The sequence below is a fragment of the Drosophila teissieri genome, chromosome 2L, assembly GCF_016746235.2.
Source record: "Drosophila teissieri strain GT53w chromosome 2L, Prin_Dtei_1.1, whole genome shotgun sequence".
Lineage (NCBI taxonomy): Eukaryota > Metazoa > Arthropoda > Insecta > Diptera > Drosophilidae > Drosophila > Drosophila teissieri.
Window position 1 is genome coordinate 14,541,420 of NC_053029.1, and position 25,876 is coordinate 14,567,295.

General features: G+C 33.9%; 5 protein-coding genes and 1 pseudogene across 5 annotated transcripts; 3 read left to right on the forward strand and 3 right to left on the reverse strand.

Moving 5' to 3' along the window:
- Nucleotides 1-16,416: 16,416 nt before the first annotated feature.
- LOC122611996 lies at nt 16,417-16,598 on the forward strand (annotated as a pseudogene).
- A 196-nt stretch (nt 16,599-16,794) lies between these two features.
- Nucleotides 16,795-20,401, reverse strand: LOC122618635 (actin-binding protein IPP-like). Its single transcript, XM_043795219.1, has 5 exons — nt 19,527-20,401; nt 19,269-19,460; nt 18,196-19,040; nt 17,878-18,133; nt 16,795-17,791 (listed from the first exon to the last, which is right to left on the reverse strand). Exons 1-5 carry the CDS (start codon nt 19,989-19,991, stop codon nt 17,657-17,659), a joined length of 1,893 nt encoding a protein of 630 aa, XP_043651154.1. The 5' UTR covers nt 19,992-20,401; the 3' UTR covers nt 16,795-17,656.
- A 236-nt stretch (nt 20,402-20,637) lies between these two features.
- Nucleotides 20,638-21,998, forward strand: LOC122625989 (peptide chain release factor 1-like, mitochondrial). The gene has a single exon (XM_043806079.1). It carries the CDS (start codon nt 20,703-20,705, stop codon nt 21,879-21,881), a length of 1,179 nt encoding a protein of 392 aa, XP_043662014.1. The 5' UTR covers nt 20,638-20,702; the 3' UTR covers nt 21,882-21,998.
- Nucleotides 21,999-22,062: 64 nt separating this feature from the next.
- Nucleotides 22,063-22,908, reverse strand: LOC122626200 (exosome complex component RRP41-like). Its single transcript, XM_043806369.1, has one exon. It carries the CDS (start codon nt 22,827-22,829, stop codon nt 22,089-22,091), a length of 741 nt encoding a protein of 246 aa, XP_043662304.1. The 5' UTR covers nt 22,830-22,908; the 3' UTR covers nt 22,063-22,088.
- A 271-nt stretch (nt 22,909-23,179) lies between these two features.
- On the forward strand, nt 23,180-25,062 carry LOC122625873. The gene is made up of 4 exons (XM_043805919.1): nt 23,180-23,344; nt 23,467-23,883; nt 23,937-24,527; nt 24,586-25,062. The coding sequence occupies exons 1-4, from the start codon at nt 23,326-23,328 to the stop codon at nt 24,930-24,932; spliced, it is 1,374 nt and encodes a 457-aa protein (XP_043661854.1). The 5' UTR covers nt 23,180-23,325; the 3' UTR covers nt 24,933-25,062.
- Nucleotides 25,063-25,381: 319 nt separating this feature from the next.
- On the reverse strand, nt 25,382-25,876 carry LOC122611452. The gene has a single exon (XM_043784556.1). The coding sequence runs from the start codon at nt 25,874-25,876 to the stop codon at nt 25,382-25,384; it is 495 nt and encodes a 164-aa protein (XP_043640491.1).

Below are 25,876 nucleotides of genomic sequence, written 5' to 3' on the forward strand. Positions count from 1 at the left end.
CGAATTCAACGAGATATGACATTCCATATTTGGACCCATATTTCGAATGTTCTGATCAAAATACTGATATTTAAATCGCATAAAAACAGAAAATCGATTTTTGGACAAAATCCAAAAATCATCATCAAAAATTGGAAAAAATTAAAAAAAAATTATTTTTTTTTTTGGAAACACAGTTTTATTGAAAATTTAATTACGAATTCAACGAGATATGACATTCCATATTTGGACCCATATTTCGAATGTTCTGATCAAAATACTGATATTTAAATCGCAAAAAAACAGAAAATCGATTTTTGGACAAAATCCAAAAATCATCATCAAAAATTGCAAAAAATTAAAAAGAAATGGATTTTTTTTTGTAAACACAGTTTGATTAGAAATTTAATTACGAATTCAACGAGATATGACATTCCATATTTGGCCCAATATTTCGAATGTTCTGATCAAAATACTGATATTTAAATCGGAAAAAAACAGAAAATCCATTTTCGGACAAAATCCAAAAATCATCATCAAAAATTGGAAAAAATTAAAAAAAATATTCCTTTTTTTTTTGTAAACACAGTTCGATTGGAAATTTAATTACGAATTCAACGAGATATGACATTCCATATTTGGCCCAATATTTCGAATGTTCTGATCAAAATACTGATATTTAAATCGCAAAAAAACAGAAAATCGATTTTTGGACAAAATCCAAAAATCATCATCAAAAATTGGAAAAAATTAAAAATAAAATTCATTTTTTTTTGTAAACACAGTTTGATTGGAAATTTAATTACGAATTTAACGAGATATGACATTCCATATTTGGACCCATATTTCGAATGTTTTGATCAAAATACTGATATTTAAATCGCAAAAAAACGGAAAATCGATTTTCGGACAAAATCCAAAAATCATCATCAAAAATTGGAAAAAATTAAAAAAAAATAATTTTTTTTTTGGTAAACACAGTTTGATTGAAATTTAATTTCGAATTCAACGAGATAGACATTCCATATTTGACCCATATTTCGAATGTTCTGATCAAATACTGATATTTAAATCGCAAAAAAACAGAAAATCGATTTTGGACAAAATCCAAAAATCATCATCAAAAATTGAAAAAATTAAAAAAAAATGATTTTTTTTTGTAAACACAGTTTGATTGGAAATTTAATTACGAATTCAACGAGATATGACATTCCATATTTGGACATATATTTCGAATGTTCTGATCAAAATACTGAAATTTAAATCGCAAAAAAACAGAAAATCGATTTTCGGACAAAATCCAAAAATCATCATCAAAAATTGGAAAAAATTAAAAAAAAAAATTTTTTTTTTTTTAAACACAGTTTGATTGGAAATTTAATTACGAATTCAACGAGATATGACATTCCATATTTGGACCCATATTTCGAATGTTCTGATCAAAATACTGATATTTAAATCGCAAAAAAACAGAAAATCGATTTTCGGACAAAATCCAAAAATCATCATCAAAAATTGGAAAAAATTAAAAAAAAATTAATTTTTTTTTTGTAATCACAGTTCAATTGGAAATTTAATTACGAATTCAACCAGATATGACATTCCATATTTGGAACAATATTTCGAATGTTCTGATCTAAATACTGATATTTAAATCGCAAAAAAACGGAAAATCAATTTTCGGTCAAAATTCAAAAATCATCATCAAAAATTGGAAAAAATTTGAAAAAAAAAAATTTTTTTTGTAAACATTTTTGAATTTAATTCGAATTCAGAGATATCAATAATATTCGAATGTTCTGATCAAAATACTGATATTTAAATCGCAAAAAAAAGAAAATCGATTTTTGGACAAAATCCAAAAATCATCATCAAAAATTGGAAAAAATTAAAAAAAAATTAATTTTTTTTTGTTAACACAGTTTGATTGGAAATTTAATTACGAATTCAACGAGATATGACATTCCATATTTGGACCCATATTTCGAATGTTCTGATCAAAATACTGATATTTAAATCGGAAAAAAACAGAAAATCGATTTTTGGACAAAATCCAAAAATCATCATCAAAAATTGGAAAAAATTAAAAAAAAAAAATGGATTTTTTTTTTGTAAACACAGTTTGATTGGAAATTTAATTACGAATTCAACGAGATATGACATTCCATATTTGGACCCATATTTCGAATGTTCTGATCAAAATACTGATATTTAAATCGCATAAAAACAGAAAATCGATTTTTGGACAAAATCCAACAATCATCATCAAAAATTGGAAAAAATTGAAATAAAAATAATTTTTTTTTTGTAAACACAGTTTTATTCGAAATTTAATTTCGAATTCAACGAGATATGACATTCCATATTTGGACCCATATTTCGAATGTTCTGATCAAAATACTGATATTTAAATCGCAAAAAACAGAAAATCGATTTTTGGACAAAATCCAAAAATCATCATCAAAAATTGGAAAAAATTAAAAAAAAAAAATCTTTTTTTTTTGTAAACACAGTTTGATTAGAAATTTAATTTCGAATTCAACGAGATATGACATTCCATATTTGGACCCATATTTCGAATGTTCTGATCAAAATACTGATATTTAAATCGCAAAAAAACAGAAAATCGATTTTTGGACAAAATCCAAAAATCATCATCAAAAATTGGAAAAAATTAAAAAAAAATTAATTTTTTTTTGTAAACACAGTTTTATTCGAAATTTAATTTCGAATTCAACGAGATATGACATTCCATATTTGGACCCATATTTCGAATGTTCTGATCAAAATACTGATATTTAAATCGCATAAAAACAGAAAATCGATTTTTGGACAAAATCCAAAAATCATCATCAAAAATTGGAAAAAATTAAAAAAAAATTAATTTTTTTTTGTAAACACAGTTTGATTGGAAATTTAATTACGAATTCAACGAGATATGACATTCCATATTTGGACCCATATTTCGAATGTTCTGATCAAAATACTGATATTTAAATCGCAAAAAAACAGAAAATCGATTTTCGGACAAAATCCAAAAATCATCATCAAAAATTGGAAAAAATTAAAAAAAAAATTTTTTTTGTAAACACAGTTTATTGAAATTTAATTACGAATTCAACAGATATGACATCCATATTGGACCCATATTTCGAATGTTCTGATCAAAATACTGATATTTAAATCGCAAAAAAACAGAAAATCGATTTTTGGACAAAATCCAAAAATCATCATCAAAAATTGGAAAAAATTAAAAAAAAAATTTTTTTTTTTGAAACACAGTTTGATTGAAATTTAATTACGAATTCAACGAGATATGACATTCCATATTTGGACCCATATTTCGAATGTTCTGATCAAATACTGATATTTAAATCGCAAAAAAACAGAAAATCGATTTTCGGACAAAATCCAAAAATCATCATCAAAAATTGGAAAAAATTAAAAAAAAAAATTTTTTTTGTAAACACAGTTTGATTCGAAATTTAATTCGAATTCAACGAGATATGACATTCCATATTTGGACCCATATTTCGAATGTTCTGATCAAAATACTGATATTTAAATCGCAAAAAACAGAAAATCGATTTTTGGACAAAATCCAAAAATCATCATCAAAAATTGGAAAAAATTAAAAAAAAAATCTTTTTTTTTGTAAACACAGTTTGATTGAAATTTAATTACGAATTCAACGAGATATGACATTCCATATTTGGACCCATATTCGAATGTTCTGATCAAAATACTGATATTTAAATCGCAAAAAACAGAAAATCGATTTTTGGACAAAATCCAAAAATCATCATCAAAAATTGGAAAAAATTAAAAAAAAAATTTTTTTTTTGTAAACACAGTTTGATTGAAATTTAATTACGAATTCAACGAGATATGACATTCCATATTTGGACCCATATTTCGAATGTTCTGATCAAAATACTGATATTTAAATCGCAAAAAACAGAAAATCGATTTTGGACAAAATCCAAAAATCATCATCAAAAATTGGAAAAAATTAAAAAAAAAAATTTTTTTTTGTAAACACAGTTTGATTGGAAATTTAATTACGAATTCAACGAATATGACATTCCATATTGGACCCATATTTCGAATGTTCTGATCAAAATACTGATATTTAAATCGCAAAAAACAGAAAATCGATTTTTGGACAAAATCCAAAATCATCATCAAAAATTGGAAAAAATTAAAAAAAAAATTTTTTTTTTGTAAACACAGTTTGATTGAAATTTAATTACGAATTCAACGAGATATGACATTCCATATTTGGACCATATTTCGAATGTTCTGATCAAAATACTGATATTTAAATCGCAAAAAACAGAAAATCGATTTTCGGACAAAATCCAAAAATCATCATCAAAAATTGGAAAAAATTAAAAAAAAAAATTTTTTTTTGTAAACACAGTTTGATTGAAATTTAATTACGAATTCAACGAGATATGACATTCCATATTTGGACCCATATTTCGAATGTTCTGATCAAAATACTGATATTTAAATCGCAAAAAAACAGAAAATCGATTTTCGGACAAAATCCAAAAATCATCATCAAAAATTGGAAAAAATTAAAAAAAAAAATTTTTTTTTGGTAAACACAGTTTGATTCGAAATTTAATTCGAATTCAACGAGATATGACATTCCATATTTGGACCCATATTTCGAATGTTCTGATCAAAATACTGATATTTAAATCGCAAAAAAACAGAAAATCGATTTTCGGACAAAATCCAAAAATCATCATCAAAAATTGGAAAAAATTTAAAAAAAAAACATTTTTTTTGGTAAACACAGTTTGATTGAAATTTAATTTCGAATTCAACGAGATATGACATTCCATATTTGGACCATATTTCGAATGTTCTGATCAAAATACTGATATTTAAATCGCAAAAAAACAGAAAATCGATTTTCGGACAAAATCCAAAAATCATCATCAAAAATTGGAAAAAATTAAAAAAAAAATTTTTTTTTTGTAAACACAGTTTGATTGAAATTTAATTACGAATTCAACGAGATATAACATTCCATATTTGGACCCATATTTCGAATTTTCTGATCAAAATACTGATATTTAAATCGCATAAAAAAAGAAAATCGATTTTTGGACAAAATCCAAAAATCATCATCAAAAATTGGAAAAAAATAAAAAAAAAAATTGAATTTTTTTTTGTAAACACAGTTTGATTGGAAATTTAATTACGAATTCAACGAGATATGACATTCCATATTTGGACCCATATTTCGAATGTTCTGATCAAAATACTGATATTTAAATCGCAAAAAAACAGAAAATCGATTTTTGGAAAAAATCCAAAAATCATCATCAAAAATTGGAAAAAATTAAAAAAAAATGGATTTTTTTTTGTAAACACAGTTTGATTGGAATTTAATTACGAATTCAACGAGATATGACATTCCATATTTGGACCCATATTTCGAATGTTCTGATCAAAATACTGATATTTAAATCGCAAAAAAACAGAAAATCGATTTTCGGACAAAATCCAAAAATCATCATCAAAAATTGGAAAAAATTAAAAAAAAAACATTTTTTTTGGTAAACACAGTTTGATTGAAATTTAATTCGAATTCAACGAGATATGACATTCCATATTTGGACCCATATTTCGAATGTTCTGATCAAAATACTGATATTTAAATCGCAAAAAAACAGAAAATCGATTTTCGGACAAAATCCAAAAATCATCATCAAAAATTGGAAAAAATTAAAAAAAAAATTTTTTTTTGGTAAACACAGTTTGATTGAAATTTAATTACGAATTCAACGAGATATGACATTCCATATTTGGACCCATATTTCGAATGTTCTGATCAAAATACTGATATTTAAATCGCAAAAAAACAGAAAATCGATTTTCGGACAAAATCCAAAATCATCATCAAAAATTGGAAAAAATTAAAAAAAAAAATTTTTTTTGTAAACACAGTTTGATTGAAATTTAATTCGAATTCAACGAGATATGACATTCCATATTTGGACATATTTCGAATGTTCTGATCAAATACTGATTTTAAATCGCAAAAAAACAGAAAATCGATTTTCGGACAAAATCCAAAAATCATCATCAAAAATTGGAAAAAATTTAAAAAAAAAATTTTTTTTGTAAACAAGTTTGATTCGAAATTTAATTTCGAATTCAACGAGATATGACATTCCATATTGGACCCATATTTCGAATGTTCTGATCAAAATACTGATATTTAAATCGCAAAAAACAGAAAATCGATTTTGGACAAAATCCAAAAATCATCATCAAAAATTGGAAAAAATTAAAAAAAAAATTTTTTTTTTGTAAACACAGTTTGATTAGAAATTAATTACGAATTCAACGAGATATGACATTCCATATTTGGACCCATATTTCGAATGTTCTGATCAAAATACTGATATTTAAATCGCAAAAAAACAGAAAATCGATTTTGGACAAAATCCAAAAATCATCATCAAAAATTGGAAAAAATTAAAAAAAAATCTTTTTTTTTGTAAACACAGTTTGATTGAAATTTAATTACGAATTCAACGAGATATGACATTCCATATTTGGACCCATATTTCGAATGTTCTGATCAAAATACTGATATTTAAATCGCAAAAAAACAGAAAATCGATTTTCGGACAAAATCCAAAAATCATCATCAAAAATTGGAAAAAATTAAAAAAAAAACATTTTTTTTTGGTAAACACAGTTTGATTGAAATTTAATTTCGAATTCAACGAGATATGACATTCCATATTTGGACCCATATTTCGAATGTTCTGATCAAAATACTGATATTTAAATCGCAAAAAACAGAAAATCGATTTTGGACAAAATCCAAAAATCATCATCAAAAATTGGAAAAAATTAAAAAAAAAAATTTTTTTTTTGTAAACACAGTTTGATTGAAATTAATACGAATTCAACGAGATATGACATTCCATATTTGGACCCATATTTCGAATGTTCTGATCAAAATACTGATATTTAAATCGCAAAAAACAGAAAATCGATTTTTGGACAAAATCCAAAAATCATCATCAAAAATTGGAAAAAATTAAAAAAAATAATTTTTTTTTGTAAACACAGTTTGATTGAAATTAATTACGAATTCAACGAGATATGACATTCCATATTTGGACCCATATTTCGAATGTTCTGATCAAAATACTGATATTTAAATCGCAAAAAAACAGAAAATCGATTTTTGGACAAAATCCAAAAATCATCATCAAAAATTGGAAAAAATTAATAAAAAAAATTTTTTTTTTGTAAAACACAGTTTGATTGAAATTTAATTACGAATTCAACGAGATATGACATTCCATATTTGGACCCATATTTCGAATGTTCTGATCAAAATACTGATATTTAAATCGCAAAAAAACAGAAAATCGATTTTCGGACAAAATCCAAAAATCATCATCAAAAATTGGAAAAAATTAAAAAAAAAACATTTTTTTTGTAAACACAGTTTGATTCGAAATTTAATTCGAATTCAACGAGATATGACATTCCATATTTGGACCCATATTTCGAATGTTCTGATCAAAATACTGATATTTAAATCGCAAAAAACAGAAAATCGATTTTTGGACAAAATCCAAAAATCATCATCAAAAATTGGAAAAAATTAAAAAAAAAATTTTTTTTTTGTAAACACAGTTTGATTAGAAATTAATACGAATTCAACGAGATATGACATTCCATATTTGGACCCATATTTCGAATGTTCTGATCAAAATACTGATATTTAAATCGCAAAAAACAGAAAATCGATTTTCGGACAAAATCCAAAAATCATCATCAAAAATTGGAAAAAATTAAAAAAAAAATCTTTTTTTTTTGTAAACACAGTTTGATTAGAAATTAATTAGGAATTCAACGAGATATGACATTCCATATTTGGACCCATATTTCGAATGTTCTGATCAAAATACTGATATTTAAATCGCAAAAAAACAGAAAATCGATTTTTGGACCAAATCCAAAAATCATCATCAAAAATTGGAAAAAATTAAAAAAAAAAAATCTTTTTTTTTTGTAAACACAGTTTGATTAGAAATTTAATTGCGAATTCAACGAGATATGACATTCCATATTTGGACCCATATTTCGAATGTTCTGATCAAAATACTGATATTTAAATCGCAAAAAAACAGAAAACCAATTTTCGGACAAAATCCAAAAATCATCATCAAAAATTGGAAAAAATTGAAATAAAAATAATTTTTTTTTTGTAAACACAGTTTTATTCGAAATTTAATTTCGAATTCAACGAGATATGACATTCCATATTTGGACCCATATTTCGAATGTTCTGATCAAAATACTGATATTTAAATCGCAAAAAACAGAAAATCGATTTTTGGACAAAATCCAAAAATCATCATCAAAAATTGGAAAAAATTAATAAAAAAAAATCTTTTTTTTTGTAAACACAGTTTGATTAGAAATTTAATTACGAATTCAACGAGATATGACATTCCATATTTGGACCCATATTTCGAATGTTCTGATCAAAATACTGATATTTAAATCGGAAAAAAACAGAAAATCGATTTTTGGACAAAATCCAAAAATCATCATCAAAAATTGGAAAAAATTAAAAAAAAATTAATTTTTTTTTTGTAAACACAGTTTGATTGGAAATTTAATTGCGAATTCAACGAGATATGACATTCCATATTTGGACCCATATTTCGAATGTTCTGATCAAAATACTGATATTTAAATCGGAAAAAACAGAAAATCGATTTTTGGACAAAATCCAAAAATCATCATCAAAAATTGGAAAAAATTAAAAAAAAAATTTTTTTGTAAACACAGTTTGATTGAAATTTAATTACGAATTCAACGAGATATGACATTCCATATTTGGACCATATTTCGAATGTTCTGATCAAAATACTGATATTTAAATCGCAAAAAAACAGAAAATCGATTTTGGACAAAATCCAAAAATCATCATCAAAAATTGGAAAAAATTAAAAAAAAAATCTTTTTTTTTGTAAACACAGTTTGATTGAAATTTAATTCGAATTCAACGAGATATGACATTCCATATTTGGACCCATATTTCGAATGTTCTGATCAAAATACTGATATTTAAATCGCAAAAAAACAGAAAATCGATTTTGGACAAAATCCAAAAATCATCATCAAAAATTGGAAAAAATTAAAAAAAAAATTTTTTTTGGTAAACACAGTTTGATTAGAAATTTAATTGCGAATTCAACGAGATATGACATTCCATATTTGGACCCATATTTCGAATGTTCTGATTAAAATACTGATATTTAAATCGCAAAAAAACAGAAAATCGATTTTTAGACAAAATCCAAAAATCATCATCAAAAATTGGAAAACATTAATAACGAGATTCAACGAGATATGACATTCCATATTTGGACCCATATTTCGAATGTTCTGATCAAAATACTGATATTTAAATGGGAAAAAAACAGAAAATCGATTTTTGGACAAAATCCAAAAGTCATCATCAAAAATTGGAAAAAATTAATTTTTTTTTTGTAAACACAGTTTGATTGGAAATTTAATTACGAATTCAACGAGATATGACATTCCATATTTGGACCCATATTTCGAATGTTCTGATCAAAATACTGATATTTAAATCGGAAAAAAACAGAAAATCGAGTTTGGACAAAATCCAAAAATCATCATCAAAAATTGGAAAAAATTAAAAAAAAAATTTTTTTTTGTAAACACAGTTTGATTAGAAATTTAATTCGAATTCAACGAGATATGACATTCCATATTTGGACCCATATTTCGAATGTTCTGATCAAAATACTGATATTTAAATCGGAAAAAAACAGAAAATCGAGTTTGGACAAAATCCAAAAATCATCATCAAAAATTGGAAAAAATTAAAAAAAAAAATAAATTTTTTTTTGTAAACACAGTTTGATTAGAAATTTAATTACGAATTCAACGAGATATAACATTCCATATTTGGACCCATATTTCAAATGTTCTGGTCAAAATACTAATATTTAAATCGCACAAAAACAGAAAATCGATTTTCGGACAAAATCATCCTCAAAAATTGGAAAAAATTAAAAAAAAAATTCTTTTTTTTTTTGTAAACACAGTTTGATTGGAAATTTAATTACGAATTCAACGAGATATGACATTCCATATTTGGACCCATATTTCGAATGTTCTGATCAAAATACTGATATTTAAATCGCAAAAAAACAGAAAATCGATTTTTGGACAAAATCCAAAAATCATCCTCAAAAATTGGAAAAAATTAAAAAAAAAATTCTTTTTTTTTTTGTAAACACAGTTTGATTGGAAATTTAATTACGAATTCAACGAGATATGACATTCCATATTTGGACCCATATTTCGAATGTTCTGATCAAAATACTGATATTTAAATCGGAAAAAACAGAAAATCGATTTTTGGACAAAATCCAAAAATCATCATCAAAAATTGGAAAAAATTAAAAAAAAATTAATTTTTTTTTTGTAAACACAGTTTGATTGGAAATTTAATTACGAATTCAACGAGATATGACATTCCATATTTGGACCCATATTTCGAATGTTCTGATCAAAATACTGATATTTAAATCGGAAAAAAACAGAAAATCGATATTTGGACAAAATCCAAAAATCATCATCAAAAATTGGAAAAAATTAAAAAAAAATTTTTTTTTTGTAAACACAGTTTGATTGAAATTTAATTACGAATTCAACGAGATATGACATTCCATATTTGGACCCATATTTCGAATGTTCTGATCAAAATACTGATATTTAAATCGCAAAAAAACAGAAAATCGATTTTGGACAAAATCCAAAATCATCATCAAAAATTGGAAAAAATTAAAAAAAAAAATTTTTTTTTGTAACACAGTTTGATTGGAAATTTAATTACGAATTCAACGAGATATGACATTCCATATTTGGACCCATATTTCGAATGTTCTGATCAAAATACTGATATTTAAATCGCAAAAAAACAGAAAATCGATTTTCGGACAAAATCCAAAATCATCATCAAAATTGGAAAAAATTAAAAAAAAAATTTTTTTTGGTAAACACAGTTTGATTGGAAATTTAATTACGAATTCAACGAGATATGACATTCCATATTTGGATCCATATTTCGAATGTTCTTATCAAAATACTGATATTTAAATCGCAAAAAAACAGAAAATCGATTTTCGGACAAAATCCAAAAATCATCATCAAAAATTGGAAAAAATTAAAAAAAAAATGCAATTTTTTTTTGGTAAACACAGTTTGATTGGAAATTTAATTACGAATTCAACGAGATATGACATTCCATATTTGGATCCATATTTCGAATGTTCTTATCAAAATACTGATATTTAAATCGCAAAAAAACAGAAAATCGATTTTCGGACAAAATCCAAAAATCATCATCAAAAATTGGAAAAAATTAAAAAAAAAATGCAATTTTTTTTTGGTAAACACAGTTTGATTGGAAATTTAATTACGAATTCAACGAGATATGACATTCCATATTTGGATCCATATTTCGAATGTTCTTATCAAAATACTGATATTTAAATCGCAAAAAAAAGAAAATCGATTTTGGACAAAATCCAAAAATCATCATCAAAAATTGGAAAAAATTAAAAAAAAAATCATTTTTTTTGTAAACACAGTTTGATTGGAAATTTAATTACGAATTCAACGAGATATGACATTCCATATTTGGACCCATATTTCGAATGTTCTGATCAAAATACTGATATTTAAATCGCAAAAAACAGAAAATCGATTTTGGACAAAATCCAAAAATCATCATCAAAAATTGGAAAAAATTAAAAAAAATTATTTTTTTTTGTAAACACAGTTTGATTGGAAATTTAATTACGAATTCAACGAGATATGACATTCCATATTTGGACCATATTTCGAATGTTCTGATCAAAATACTGATATTTAAATCGCAAAAAAAAAAAAATCGATTTTTGGACAAAATCCAAAAATCATCATCAAAAATTGGAAAAAATTAAAAAAAAAATTTTTTTTTTTTTAAACACAGTTTGATTGGAAATTTAATTACGAATTCAACGAGATATGACATTCCATATTTGGACTCATATTTCGAATGTTCTTATCAAAATACTGATATTTAAATCGCAAAAAACAAAAATCGATTTTGGACAAAATCCAAAATCATCATCAAAAATTGGAAAAAATTAAAAAAAAATTTTTTTTGTAAACAGTTTGATTGGAAATTTAATTACGAATTCACGAGATATGACATTCCATATTGGACCCATATTTCGAATGTTCTGATCAAATACTGATATTTAAATCGCAAAAAACAGAAAATCGATTTTTGGACAAAATCCAAAATCATCATCAAAAATTGGAAAAAAATAAAAAAAATAATTTTTTTTTTGTAAACACAGTTTGATTGGAAATTTAATTACGAATTCAACGAGATATGACATTCCATATTTGGACCATATTTCGAATGTTCTGATCAAAATACTGATATTTAAATCGCAAAAAAACAGAAAATCGATTTTCGGACAAAATCCAAAAATCATCATCAAAAATTGGAAAAAATTAAAAAAAATATTTTTTTTGTAAACACAGTTTGATTGGAAATTTAATTACGAATTCAACGAGATATGACATTCCATATTTGGACCATATTTCGAATGTTCTGATCAAAATACTGATATTTAAATCGCAAAAAAACAGAAAATCGATTTTTGGACAAAATCCAAAAATCATCATCAAAATTGGAAAAAATTAAAAAAAAATTAATTTTTTTTTGTAAACACAGTTCGATTGGAAATTTAATTACGAATTCAACGAGATATGACATTCCATATTTGGAACCATATTTCGAATGTTCTGATCAAAATACTGATATTTAAATCGCAAAAAAACAAAAAATCGATTTTGGACAAAATCCAAAATCATCATCAAAAATTGGAAAAAAATTAAAAAAAAATTTTTTTTTGTAAACACAGTTTGATTGGAAATTTAATTACGAATTCAACGAGATATGACATTCCATATTTGGACCCATATTTCGAATGTTCTGATCAAAATACTGATTTTAAATCGCAAAAAAACAGAAAATCGATTTTCGGACAAAATCCAAAATCATCATCAAAAATTGGAAAAAAAAAAAAAAAATTTTTTTTGTAAACACAGTTTGATTGAAATTTAATTCGAATTCAACGAGATATGACATTCCATATTTGACCATATTTCGAATGTTCTGATCAAAATACTGATATTTAAATCGCAAAAAACAAAAATCGATTTTGGACCAAAATCCAAAAATCATCATCAAAAAATGGAAAAAATTAAAAAAAAAATTTTTTTTTTTTGAAACACAGTTTGATTGGAAATTTAATTACGAATTCAACGAGATATGACATTCCATATTTGACCCATATTTCGAATGTTCTGATCAAAATACTGATATTTAAATCGCAAAAAACAGAAAATCATTTTGGACAAATCCAAAAATCATCATCAAAAATTGGAAAAAAATTAAAAAAAAATTTTTTTTTGTAAACACAGTTTGATTGGAAATTTAATTACGAATTCAACGAGATATGACATTCCATATTTGGACCATATTTCGAATGTTCTGATCAAAATACTGATATTTAAATCGCAAAAAACAAAAATCGATTTTGGCAATCAAAATCATCAAAAATTGGAAAAATTAAAAAAAATATTTTTTTTGTAAACACAGTTTGATTGGAAATTTAATTACGAATTCAACGAGATATGACATTCCATATTTGGACCCATATTTCGAATGTTCTGATCAAAATACTGATATTTAAATCGCAAAAAAACAGAAAATCGATTTTGGACAAAATCCAAAATCATCATCAAAAATTGGAAAAATTAAAAAAAAATTTTTTTTTTTTAAACACAGTTGATTGGAAATTAATTACGAATTCAACGAGATATGACATTCCATATTTGGACCATATTTCGAATGTTCTGAACAAAATACTATATTAAATGAAAAAAAAAAAAAAATCAATTTAAATCCAAAATATGCATATAAAGTTCGAAAAAATATTGGTAAACACAGTTTGATTGGAAATTTAATCAATTAACGAGATATACATTCCATATTTGGACCATATTCGAATGTTCTGATCAAATACTATATAAATCGCAAAAACAGAAAATCGATTTTGGACAAAATCCAAAAATCATCATCAAAAATTGGAAAAAATAAAAAAAAAAATTATTTTTTTTTTGTAAACACAGTTTGATTGGAATTTAATTACGAATTCAACGAGATATGACATTCCATATTTGGACCATATTTCGAATGTTCTGATCAAAATACTGATATTTAAATCGCAAAAAAACAGAAAATCGATTTTCGGACAAAATCCAAAAATCATCATCAAAATTGGAAAAATTAAAAAATCATTTTTTTTGTAAACACAGTTGATTGGAAATTTAATTACGAATTCAACGAGATATGACATTCCATATTTGGACCATATTTCGAATGTTCTGATCAAATACTGATATTTAATCGCAAAAAAACAGAAAATCTTTTTCGGCCAAATCAAAATCATCAGCAAAAATTGAAAAAAAAAATTCATTTTTTTGGTAACACAGTTTGATTGAATTTAATTACGAATTCACGAGATATGACATTCCATATTGGACCCATATTTCGAATGTTCTGATCAAAATACTGATATTAATCGAAAAAAACAGAAATCAATTTCGGACAAATCCAAAAATCATCATCAAAATTGGAATAAATTTAAAAAAAATAATTTTTTTTGGTAAACACAGTTCGTTGGAATGAATTGATTCACGAGTATGATTCCATAGAACATATTGCATGTTCAAAATACTGATATTTAATCGCAAAACGGAAATAATTTTGGCAATCCTTCATAATCAAAAATGGAAAATTAAATTATTTTTTTCCGATACAATCCGGATTGACTCTATTCCGAATTACAGTATCGACGATTCCAGATTTGGCAATATCTCAATAGTTTCTGGCCATCAAAATACTGATATTAATCGACCAAATGAAAACGAAATATCGGACGAAGGTCGGTCCAAATCAATACGCTAATTCCAGTCCAGTGAACGACATTCATCCTGAACCAGTAGTGAAATAACATTGATACACAGCCGCATAGCACATGACTGGCGGTTTATCCACAGAGCCCGACTGGGAGTCCTCCCAGTTAACGGAGCGATCCGATGGGGCAGCGGCGACAAGCGCTGCCGGATCTGTGGATATCAGCTGAAGAGCATTCCACACGTGTTGTGCCACTGCATGCACCACTGAAACGCAATGCAGCAGAGGCACAGCGCGGTGATGGAACGCCTCGCCAAGGCTGGTTCACGGCCGGGGACCCCCAGGGTGAACCTCAGGCCGGACCTGGTATGGCGCGACGAACGGAGCAGAAAAATCGTCATAGTTAACGTGACTGTTCCGTTCGAGAACGGGGCTGAAGCGTTTGATAACGCGAGGGGCGAGAAGGGAGAAAAATACCGCCCCCTAGCTGAAGCCCTGCGCGCCTGGCATACCATGTAAAACTGGAGGCATTCATTGACGGAGCCTTAGGCTCGTGAGACCCCAGGAACGAAAGGGTCCATAAGACTTTGGGTGTCTCCAAGTTTTATGTTGGCCTGATGCGCAGACTGATGATGGCCGACACCATCAGGTGGTCCCGGGACATTTATGTGGAGCCTGTATCCGGGTTCAGGCAGCTGCCATGGCTCCCTCATTAGCCAAAAATACTTAAGATGGAGTCCCTACCAATTAAGCAACAATTGAATAAATACTGTACAACAAGCAATGACAAATTTCAACATTCATAAGTGTGGCCGTGGCAGCTTTTGCGGTTTGTGGGCGTTAGGGTGGGCGTGGCATAAATATTTTTTGGCAAACCGATGAAATTAAGGAGACTAACCAAAAATGAAAATATCCAAACATTTTTCAAAAGTGTGGCGTGGCAGTTTTAGGCGGTTGTGGCGTTAGAGGTGGCGGCAACAGATCGACAACTTGCGCTGCCTTCTCGGAGACTGAGCTAATCTCAACTTTATTGTAGTTCCTGAATCTCGACGTTATGACGGACGACGACGGACGGACAGACCGCCAGCAGATCGACTCGGCTACTGATACCTGATCAAGATATTATACTTTATATGGTCGGAACGCTTCCTTCTGCTGTTACATACTTTTCAACGAATCTAGTATTCCCCTAACTAAGAATAATAAGAATATATGAATAAAACACCAATATAATAAATATAATAAAATTTAAAAAAAAAGTTGAAACAATAGTAAGCAAATTAAGACCTTGAAACAAGAATAAAAGTTGACAAAAAAATTAATTAACAAAAAAACACTAAACGCTCACCCGGCCTGCCCCAAACATTCATTGGCCGTATTATGGCTCATTTCCTATATCTGTTCTTATCAGATTAACATCTGAGAGTTCCTCCATTGGAGGACAACAAATGTTTTGGAATCAGACGGAGTGCTAGGAGCTTGCTCCACCTCTGTCGCGGGTTGTCCCGGTATTGCAGTACCGCCGGGATTCGGCCCAACTGAATAATACATCTAAACATCTTATAATGAACAGAAATAGGCTAAACAGTTATTAAAAACAACTTTAAATTAGTTTGTAGTAACCGGCATTCCGACTATAAGTAGTCAAGTCTCAGGCATGGAATAATTTTGTCTAAAATATAAACACTTTTGTTAAGAACAAATATTTCCTATTAAAGCTGTTCCGAGGAAAAATGTCGTTTTTGGTTGTTAGTTAATAATTCGTATATTTATTTCGATAATACACCTATTATGAATACAGTTCGCATCTTTGAATGTTTGTATTAATTTGCTTTGGTACAGTTAGGGACACTTTCTTATCTTTAAGCCATTTTATTAAAAGTAACGAAAAACTTGTTACGATAATTTAGATTTTGGTAAAACAATAATTAATTAGAAACAACTTTAAAACAGTAATAATCACTGACACATACGTTCTATAAAATTGCATTCATATAAATATTCGAGCATTAGGGATAAAATACTGTTGGGATGGAATTAGTCGAATTAACATCCAGATAAGGAAACGTCCCTAATGTCTATACTTAATACAAAGTTCAGTGGAGATTTCGCTCTTTTCAAGGGCGCCTCAAACATTGTTCCTAACACTCTGGTCAGCATTCAACAATTAAAGTAGATAATTCATTTGAAAATAAACAAATAATTGATTCAAATAATGTTCAGCAATTACGATACGTTAAATTTGTTGTTTTCAAAGTGAATGCTTTGGTTTTCGGTGTTTGGTTTCGCTTTTATAAAGGACAACTCCAACTACGGAACAATCTGAGGCTGGCTGCTTCCATCGTGGCTAACTATTAGCATGTGTACTAACTGGTGAATAGCTGCGCTATGCTCCCACATACAACATCAACCGTAACAACGCGCTCACATATCTTTGGCAAGTGACCACTACGTTCAATTGAATCGAAAAAAGGGAAGAGATTTGTGATGTGTGTAACGTATACAATGTCAAAGAGCTACAGTTAAAGAGTGTTTTTCGCGCGTGTTTTCTTAAAACGACGACAGATTTCGTGTTTGACCATCTCGAACCAGTCCGAGGTCCTAAACAACCACTGCTCCGGCCTCCGAACGACTAACTGGTAGATCGGGACAGTTCTTCCAGGTGTCCGAAAGCGGATCATAACACTCGACAGCATTGATAGTCACTTGGGCTCGGTAAAAGTTAACCTCACAGGGCTGCAATACGGCGCAGAAATAATGATTATGAACGAAATAATTAGAAAAACTGGCTCCAATTGAATTATATGTATATATCTCGTTACCTGATCACCGCCAGCTACATAGAGTAGGCCATCGGCGGCGGCCACGGCAGGAATGGCTCTGGGCACGTTTAGTGCACAAACTGTAGTCCACTTATCCTCGTCAAAGCTGTAGCGTTCCACGGAGCTGAGAATGTCCTGGCTGATGCTACTGCCTCCTACCACATACAAGTACCGATCCAGAACGGCCACACCCATTTGACAGCGTGCTGTTTGCATGCGGGCCAGCTCGGTCCACTCTTTTGTCACTGGATTGAAGCTGCAATGGATTTTTATAAAGTATATTACTACGAATATACATATATATATATGGTTAAATACCTGATTAAATCCGGCAGATGACGGGTTGTAGTTGTGCAGCCACCCACAATGTAAATGAGACCCTCGAAACTGACCACACCCATGCTGAATCTGGGCTGCGGCATGCTGCCCATTAATTTCCAGAGATCCTGCTCCGGATCATAGCACTCCATGGAGCCACCGATGTCGTCGCCAATCCAACCGCCCACGGCAAAAAGATTTCCGCCCATGGTGCACAGACCGAACTCGCAGCGCGGCACAATCATCGGTGCAATCGGTTGCCAAACATCGTTCTGTGGATCATAGACCTCTCCATTGGCCAGAATCTGCGACCCGCGCTCTCCTCCTACTACATAGATCTTGCCATTCAATGCGGATACACCTGGCAGGATGCGTCCCACCTCCATGGGCGCCGTTTCAGTCCACTCGCGCCGGAATATATCGAATTTGGCCACCGTCTCGAAGATGCAGTCGGCCGAGTTCCAGGTTCGTGGCGTGTCCCGGTGAGATCCACCAATGATATATATATTTTTCTTGGCCAGCTGGCGTGGACAGACCCGTAGCGGCACCAATTGTCCGCGCTTTGACGCAATGTCCCGGCAAATGGAGCGCAGGGCTATCTTCACCGACATGTCGCGACAGTCGTCCTTAAGAGCCTTGTCGATCACCTTCACCGGAACAAGGGCCATGCGCACGTGGGACAGGACATCGAAGACGTAGCAGCGACGCTGCGTCACGTCGTGCTTAATCCAGCGAAGTGCCGCCTGGAACACCTGCGACTCGGAGTCCACACGCAACAGCTCCGAATTCAGTAGCTGCGAAAGTAGGGTCTGTGGCGTTTCTAGGAACTCATCCTCAAGCGTTATCTATAAGAATAAAAGAATTTATTCAATTAATATAGGAATTTACATTTTCGGCTATTATATATGTATATAATTATAGTTATTATAAGAATATTTTTATAATTTTTCTATTTGAATATTTTTGAGTGGTTGCCATTAAAATATAAACATGTTCAAATGCTGATTCTATGACCTCCTTTTCATTTGGGCGGTACACCTACAAATCAAGCCTTTCAAGTGCCTCAAACTCACCGCTGGGAAATTGGCGTGGACAAAGTTCAGTGCACTCTTGGCCAACGACTCGCAGTTGTGGGCCTCGGCGAAGCGTAAAATGCCCAGGGCATTGGAGGCGTGCAGCTCGCGGCAGAGGAACTCGCAGCACCCGTCGACCACCTCGTTCAGCTGCAGCATGTCGGCGGCGGCCAGAAGCTCCTGGACATTGGACTGAAGCAACAAAGGGGGGATTAGGAATTGGGGGCGAATGAGCTTCGACAAAGAATATGGGCTTACCTGGGTGATTTCGCAGCGACCCGTGTAGATGAAGTCAAGCAGGATGTGCAGGATATCGCCGTCGATTGTGTGCAGCACCACGGATTTTTGCTTGACCTCATTTAACCCGAGCTCGGGTCGAAACATGGCCTCGAAGTAGGCACTGGCTGCACTCAGGACAGCCCGGTGGGCACTCAATGTGGCCATTCCGGCGATGATCTCCACGTCGCAGAAACGCGACTGCTCGCGCAGTTGATTGAGATTGGAGAGCACCTTGAACGGATACTGGGCGTTGCAGTAGGAGGGCAGGTTTGTGCGATGGCTGGCCGCTGTGGCTCCCAGACCCGATCCAGATCCCAGATTTTGGCCAAAGAAGTCACCATCGCTGCCGCCGGTGGGGTTCTGATTGGCGTTCTGATTGGTATTTGCATTCGGACTGGGATTGCCATTGTATTCGTGTATCTGGTATGTTTTCAACGGTGGCATTTCGTCAACTGTTAGGTTTTTACTTCCCGGCGATCTTGAATCGGATATCGCCTTAATAAATGCACTTTTCGGGGGCGACAGCACAGCTCAGACTCTTCGCAGTCAATTGTTTGGCTTAATTAAACTTAATTGCTGCACTCTGCGCTCACTTCACCCTTTTTTGTTGCTGCTGTTGTTGTTGTCGCAGTCCGTTCATTTTTCTCCAATCAGAAGGCGAGCACACACACACACCCACCATGCAATACAAATGACTGCAGGCAAATGGTTAGCATTTCACAAATTAAAACAACCGAAGTCCGCTACTAAGACACCTAATTCTCCATTAAGATGAACTAGTAGTTTTAATATTTACAAACTGGCATATTTCTTTTAACTTTTCAATGCACTTTTGTATGTAGCTGGAACTTAAATCGATGTTTTTACGTACTATCGATGTTGATAGCAATTGGGCCAGCTCACCTATCGATAAGTTGTAACAGTTTTTTGAAAAACACAAAATATTCATAGGCTAATTTCTTATTAAGAAAGTGAATATTTCGGAAACTTTTTAATATGCTGACTTTATTCTAGATTCATATACAAACTTCTAAATATAACAAACATTTATCGATAATAATCGCTGCTTTAATCTTTGGTCCACCTCTTGTTGTTATTCAATTATTTGTTTTTTTTTCCAATATTTTCAATAATTTTCAATGAAAAACTGACAAAATGATGTCTCGTAAACTGCTAAACTTCCGCCTGGGATATCTGGCACGTCGCTGGGCCAGCACAGATCCGCTGAGCATTCAGAACGAGAAGCTACAGGCGTATTTGGAGTCCCTCCGCCAGGAATACTACGCCGTGCGAGTCAACGCCGCCGGAAACAGTAAATCCTACGCCCGTCTCGCCCAGCTGGAGGGCGTTGTCAGTGCCCTGGAGCAGCGACGCGTCCTGGAGCGCCACATTACCAGCGCCAAGGACATGGAAGCGGAGAAGGACGAGGATATGCGGGAGCTGATGCGTGAGGAGAACGAAGTCTATGTGGATCTACTGGGCAAGCAGGATCAGGCCTTACTGCAGGAGCTGCTTACGCTCTCTGATGATGAGCAGTATCCGGCTCTCATCTTCGGGCTGAATGCCGGCGCAGGTGGCCAGGAGGCAATGCTATTTGCCCAGGAATTGTACGAAATGTATACCGGCTACTTTGAGCACATGGGCTGGGATTGGGAGGAGTTTGCCAGCGAGAGCACGGACATCGGTGGTCTGCGGCACGCCAGTCTGATGGTGATCGGTGAAGATGCCTTCCGTTGGTTGCGCTTTGAGGCTGGAGTTCATCGCGTGCAGCGGGTGCCGGCCACCGAAAAGTCTGGTCGCATGCACACCAGCACCGCCTCGATTACCGTGATTCCCCGGCCCGCCGACATCCAAGTGCACATCGCTGAGAAGGATCTGAAGATCGAGACGAAGCGAGCGAGTGGAGCTGGTGGACAGCACGTGAACACCACCGACTCGGCTGTGCGAATTGTCCATCTGCCCACAGGTCTTGCTGTGGAGGCGCAATCGGAGCGCTCCCAGCTCAAGAACCGGGAGCTGGCCATGAAGCGTCTGCGGTCGCGGCTTGTGCAACAGCAGTTGGAGAGCGTTGAGGCTAGCAAGATGGCCACCAAGAAGGCGCAACAGGGGAGTCTCAACCGCAATGAGAAGATCCGTACCTACAATTTCGTCCAGGATCGGATCACGGATCATCGAATTCAAGGCGGCACGCTGCACAACCTCGATGGCTTCCTGAAGGGTGGCGATCAACTGAGTGGACTCATAGAGAAGTTGCAACTGGAACATCGGAAGGAACGACTAAAGGAGCTTTTGGAAACGTGGGAGCCTCCAAAGGAAGCCATTAAGGAAAACTAGAGCTATGTACTGTCGCTTGTTACTACATCTATACGACTGTTTTAGAAGTTAATTGTAATTGTCGCAACTAAAAGGAATTAAAAAAACACTTTGCCTAAGAGCAGGGTTGAAACACTATTTGATTTCTAACTTCTGGTTCTATTTTACTATAAAGGTTGTAATTTAATTGAAAAACTCCATGTTTGGAATAGACACGATTACTTTATTTCAACAAACTTTCGCAAAGTCAGAGGCACTACCCATGTGCAGAAGGTGCTCCTTGACTGCCGCCTCCAGAATGTCCCGGATCTCGCGGCAACCGGCCATAGCAGTCTCGATGACGGTTTCCAAATGGTCGATGTGGAACCGCTCGCTCATCTCCAGAAAGGCGATCTTCTCGGCGGTGGGCAAGGCAGCCACGGTTAGCTTCGGACCGCCGGATACCTCCTCAAAGTGCGAGATGTCTGTGAGCGGGATGTTCGATTTGCTCAGGGAGGCGGTGCAGGCGACAATGAACTCGTTGAGGCAGATTCCAGCATCAATTAGCGCCAGAGTGGCTGCATTCAGAGCCACCGCATAGTTGGCTCCGTCGGCCTGGAGCACCTCCACGTAGATGTCTATCTGGGAGCGGGGATACAGCTCCGATTTAATGGCGGCACTTAGCGCCTGTTGCAGGAACATCTTGAACTCCAGGGATTTGCGATCCCCGCGCGGTCTATTCTTGCGCTCCGCTGTGGAGAAGGTGGCCTGACTGTACTGGCAGTTGATGATGGACTCCGTCTGCTTGCCCTTGGCCTGGTGTGGTCCGTAGACGGCAGCCAGAACCTTGGTGTTTCCCTGCTCCATGTAAGCACTTCCATCCGGTTGCTCGAAGACCCCCAGTTTACACTTGATGCGGCGCAGTTCATGTGGACGTCGTCCGTCCAGACGGAGACCCTGCTCACTGAGCAGCTCGTATTTGCCAGCCATATTTTATAACTTTTAAAATACGATTATGTTGAATATAAATAAATATCACACGTGCGGTGCGCTTTGTTTACAATTTTAACAGCAGTGTAAAAGTACAAAAAATACCGACAGTGTTAGAAAATATACCAATATATCAACTCGATTAAAATTTGACATTGTAAATATGTAAGAGTGATTTCATAAAAAGTAAAATTTTTCCAAATTTTACTACATTATGGCTCGATATACAAATTTAATAGCCATTTTTTGTTTAAATTGTATTTTAATTGTGCTTTGATTACCCCTTCTACAAACTTTTCACACTTAACAACACTGACATATGCTTTAATCGATATATCCGATAACACCGTACCGATAGTTGGTAGGAAAAAGTGGTAACCCTAAAATATATAAATAGCTGCGAGTGCAAAAAAAACTGAATTTATGGGAATAAAATAGATAAATATTAGCTGAATCGTGTACGAAACCGTGCTTGCCAGCACCAAAAATAAGAACAATGTCCAAGTCAAGCGCAGGTGGGTCTAAAACACCGCGAAAACTGCAAAAACTGAACAGACGCTTCCGGGTGCAAAACAAAAATAGCGACCCAAAATATCACACACTTTTAAAATAATCGACTTACTACCGGAATTTACAGCACGCTGGGTAAAATTCTTCAATGCGGCGGGCATCCCATCTCCTGCGGCCGCCGGCTACGCCCACGTCTTCGTGGAGAACCGCATCCAGGACGACATGCTGTTGGATCTTAACAAGGAGTATCTCCGGGAAATGGGCATTACCTTGATGGGTGATATAATTGCCATCCTGCGGCACTCAAAGACCGTCTGCGAACAGAATGCCCGAGATCAGGTTCTTACCACGGATGTGGTTCAACCAGCTGCCCGTCCGGTATCGCCAAAACCCAAAACGCCGGTTGCAACTCCCAAAGCAAAGGTATCACCGCCTGCAAAACCGGCAAGACGGGTGCTTCCGGAGCACGAGGGCAAGTACAAGGTGACACTGCCATCTGGAACCACCGAGCGCAGCAAACAGATCTTGGCCAAGCGGGAGAAGCGTAAGATCATGAATCTCCAAACAAGCTCAAAATTGTAATATTTCTTCTTTTAGTTTACTCCGATCGCGTGAGCAGCTCCAAAAAGTCTGATTTATTTTCGCGCCTGCATGCCGACGACGAGGCCCAGGAGGGCATTGTCTCCAGTTCTGGCGAGAGCAGCGTCCGCGTGCACATCAGCGGCGTATCAAAGACAGCGGCCACCTCCAGCAACAATTCGGTCTTCGCCCGACTCGGTGGCAAGCAGGGCGCTCTTTCGGGGGATTTCACCACGACCAGGGAAATTAAATCGATACTTAAAAACACACACCGTTCGGTAGGAGGAGGCGGAGGAGATGTTACCAAGAACTCGCCCATTGTGAAGGCCAAGAAGGTGGCCGCTGTGCCGCAGCAAAAAGTCATGCTTGTTCACAAAGTGCCTCTTAAAAAAGGCGACGATGACGACGACAGCATGGACGATCTCGGCAGCGACGAGGAGGACTACACGACTAGCGATGGTGAAGGGGAAGACTTCGATATGGGAGCCGGTGAAAAGATTGTTAAGTTCGCCTCCACAGCGGAGGTTCGGGAAATCGCTCCCGAAGCGGCCTACAAAAATAGGCACGGCAAAAATTTTGCGAATAACATCAAATCGAGGCTTGGAATTGGTATTTTTGCGTCAAAGACTTTGTGCCACAGTCAATTAACTTATATCATGTATTTTAGTATCCAAACTTCATGCCACCAAGAAGACCTACAACCTAAAGGCATCGCCTGCAAAGAAGCCACAGGCTCGTCTCAGCCCTGTTAAGGGCAAAACCATACGGATGCGTAGCGACGAGCTGTTGACCCGGCAGGACATGATGCCCGTTCACAAAAGGCTTGGAAATAACTCGACCTCCGCTCCTCTAAGAGCACCACCAGCTCCACCACATCGACAGCAGCGTCCTGAGCCGCAAAAGAAGAAATATGTTCCGCCAAGGCGCCATAACAGCATGAATGCTGGTCATAGCAAGCAGCGAGATCAATCCGGCTCTGTATTTGACCGCCTTGGCTTCAATAACTCTATGTAAAGTATAAGTAATGTGTCCCTCAGAAATTGTTTTAAGTTCAATTAACTTTGCCAGTAAATGTTTGAATTCAAATAGAAATTGGCTTAAACTGTATGAAATGTGCAAGAAATGGAAGGCTTGTTGATCATAATTGAACTCAAATTCTATCAGGTGAGCTCTTCAACAGTAAGCATTCGATTCGATTTAACGCACGAAATGTTATTGGAAGAGCTGCTGAAAGAGGTTTTCGGGAATTCTAGACTAGCATCCACCTTCAGAACACAAAACAAATTGATTAGCTTTATGATGAAAAACATATTTATTTCGATTAAAAGTAATTTTATCTACAATTACGCTACGATTTCGCTTCGGTTTATATTGTACAATTTATCCGCGGTCACTTAAAGGTCTATATCACTGGTTGCTAGGCAAATCACTCCGTTTTGAATGTATTTATGTGCGCATCAAGCTTATTGCTGCAGCAGAGCCTGGAGGGCCTGGCGCCATTCCAGTGGCCAGGTGTTGGCATCCGGATTGATGTTGAGCAGTTGGCGCATCTGGAGCACGGCGCGTTGCTTTTGAAGCATGTAGGCGTATGCCTGGTGATTGATGACCGGTGAATGGGTGACCGGAACCTGGGTGACAGGAACTTGGGAGACAGGAAGCGGATGTTGCTGGAGCTGGGGTGGTGTGGTGGGTGGCGTGGGAGGCAATGAGTGATAATGGTGCAATGGTTGCTGCTGCTGGAGAACCTCCCGCTCCGTCTCCTGGCGCCGCTTGCGTGGTGTATTTTCGCTTAGGGCGTATGGCCGGAAAAGGGGCGTGGCGTTAGCTGTGGGGACGATATCCTTGGAGCTCTTCTTGCCGAACTTCTTGTGCGTATATCCCGCGGTTTTGAACTTCTTGTGGGTGTAGCTCTCGCCGACTTCCGACTCGTTGTGGTAATCCATGTTCGAAGGTGCCAT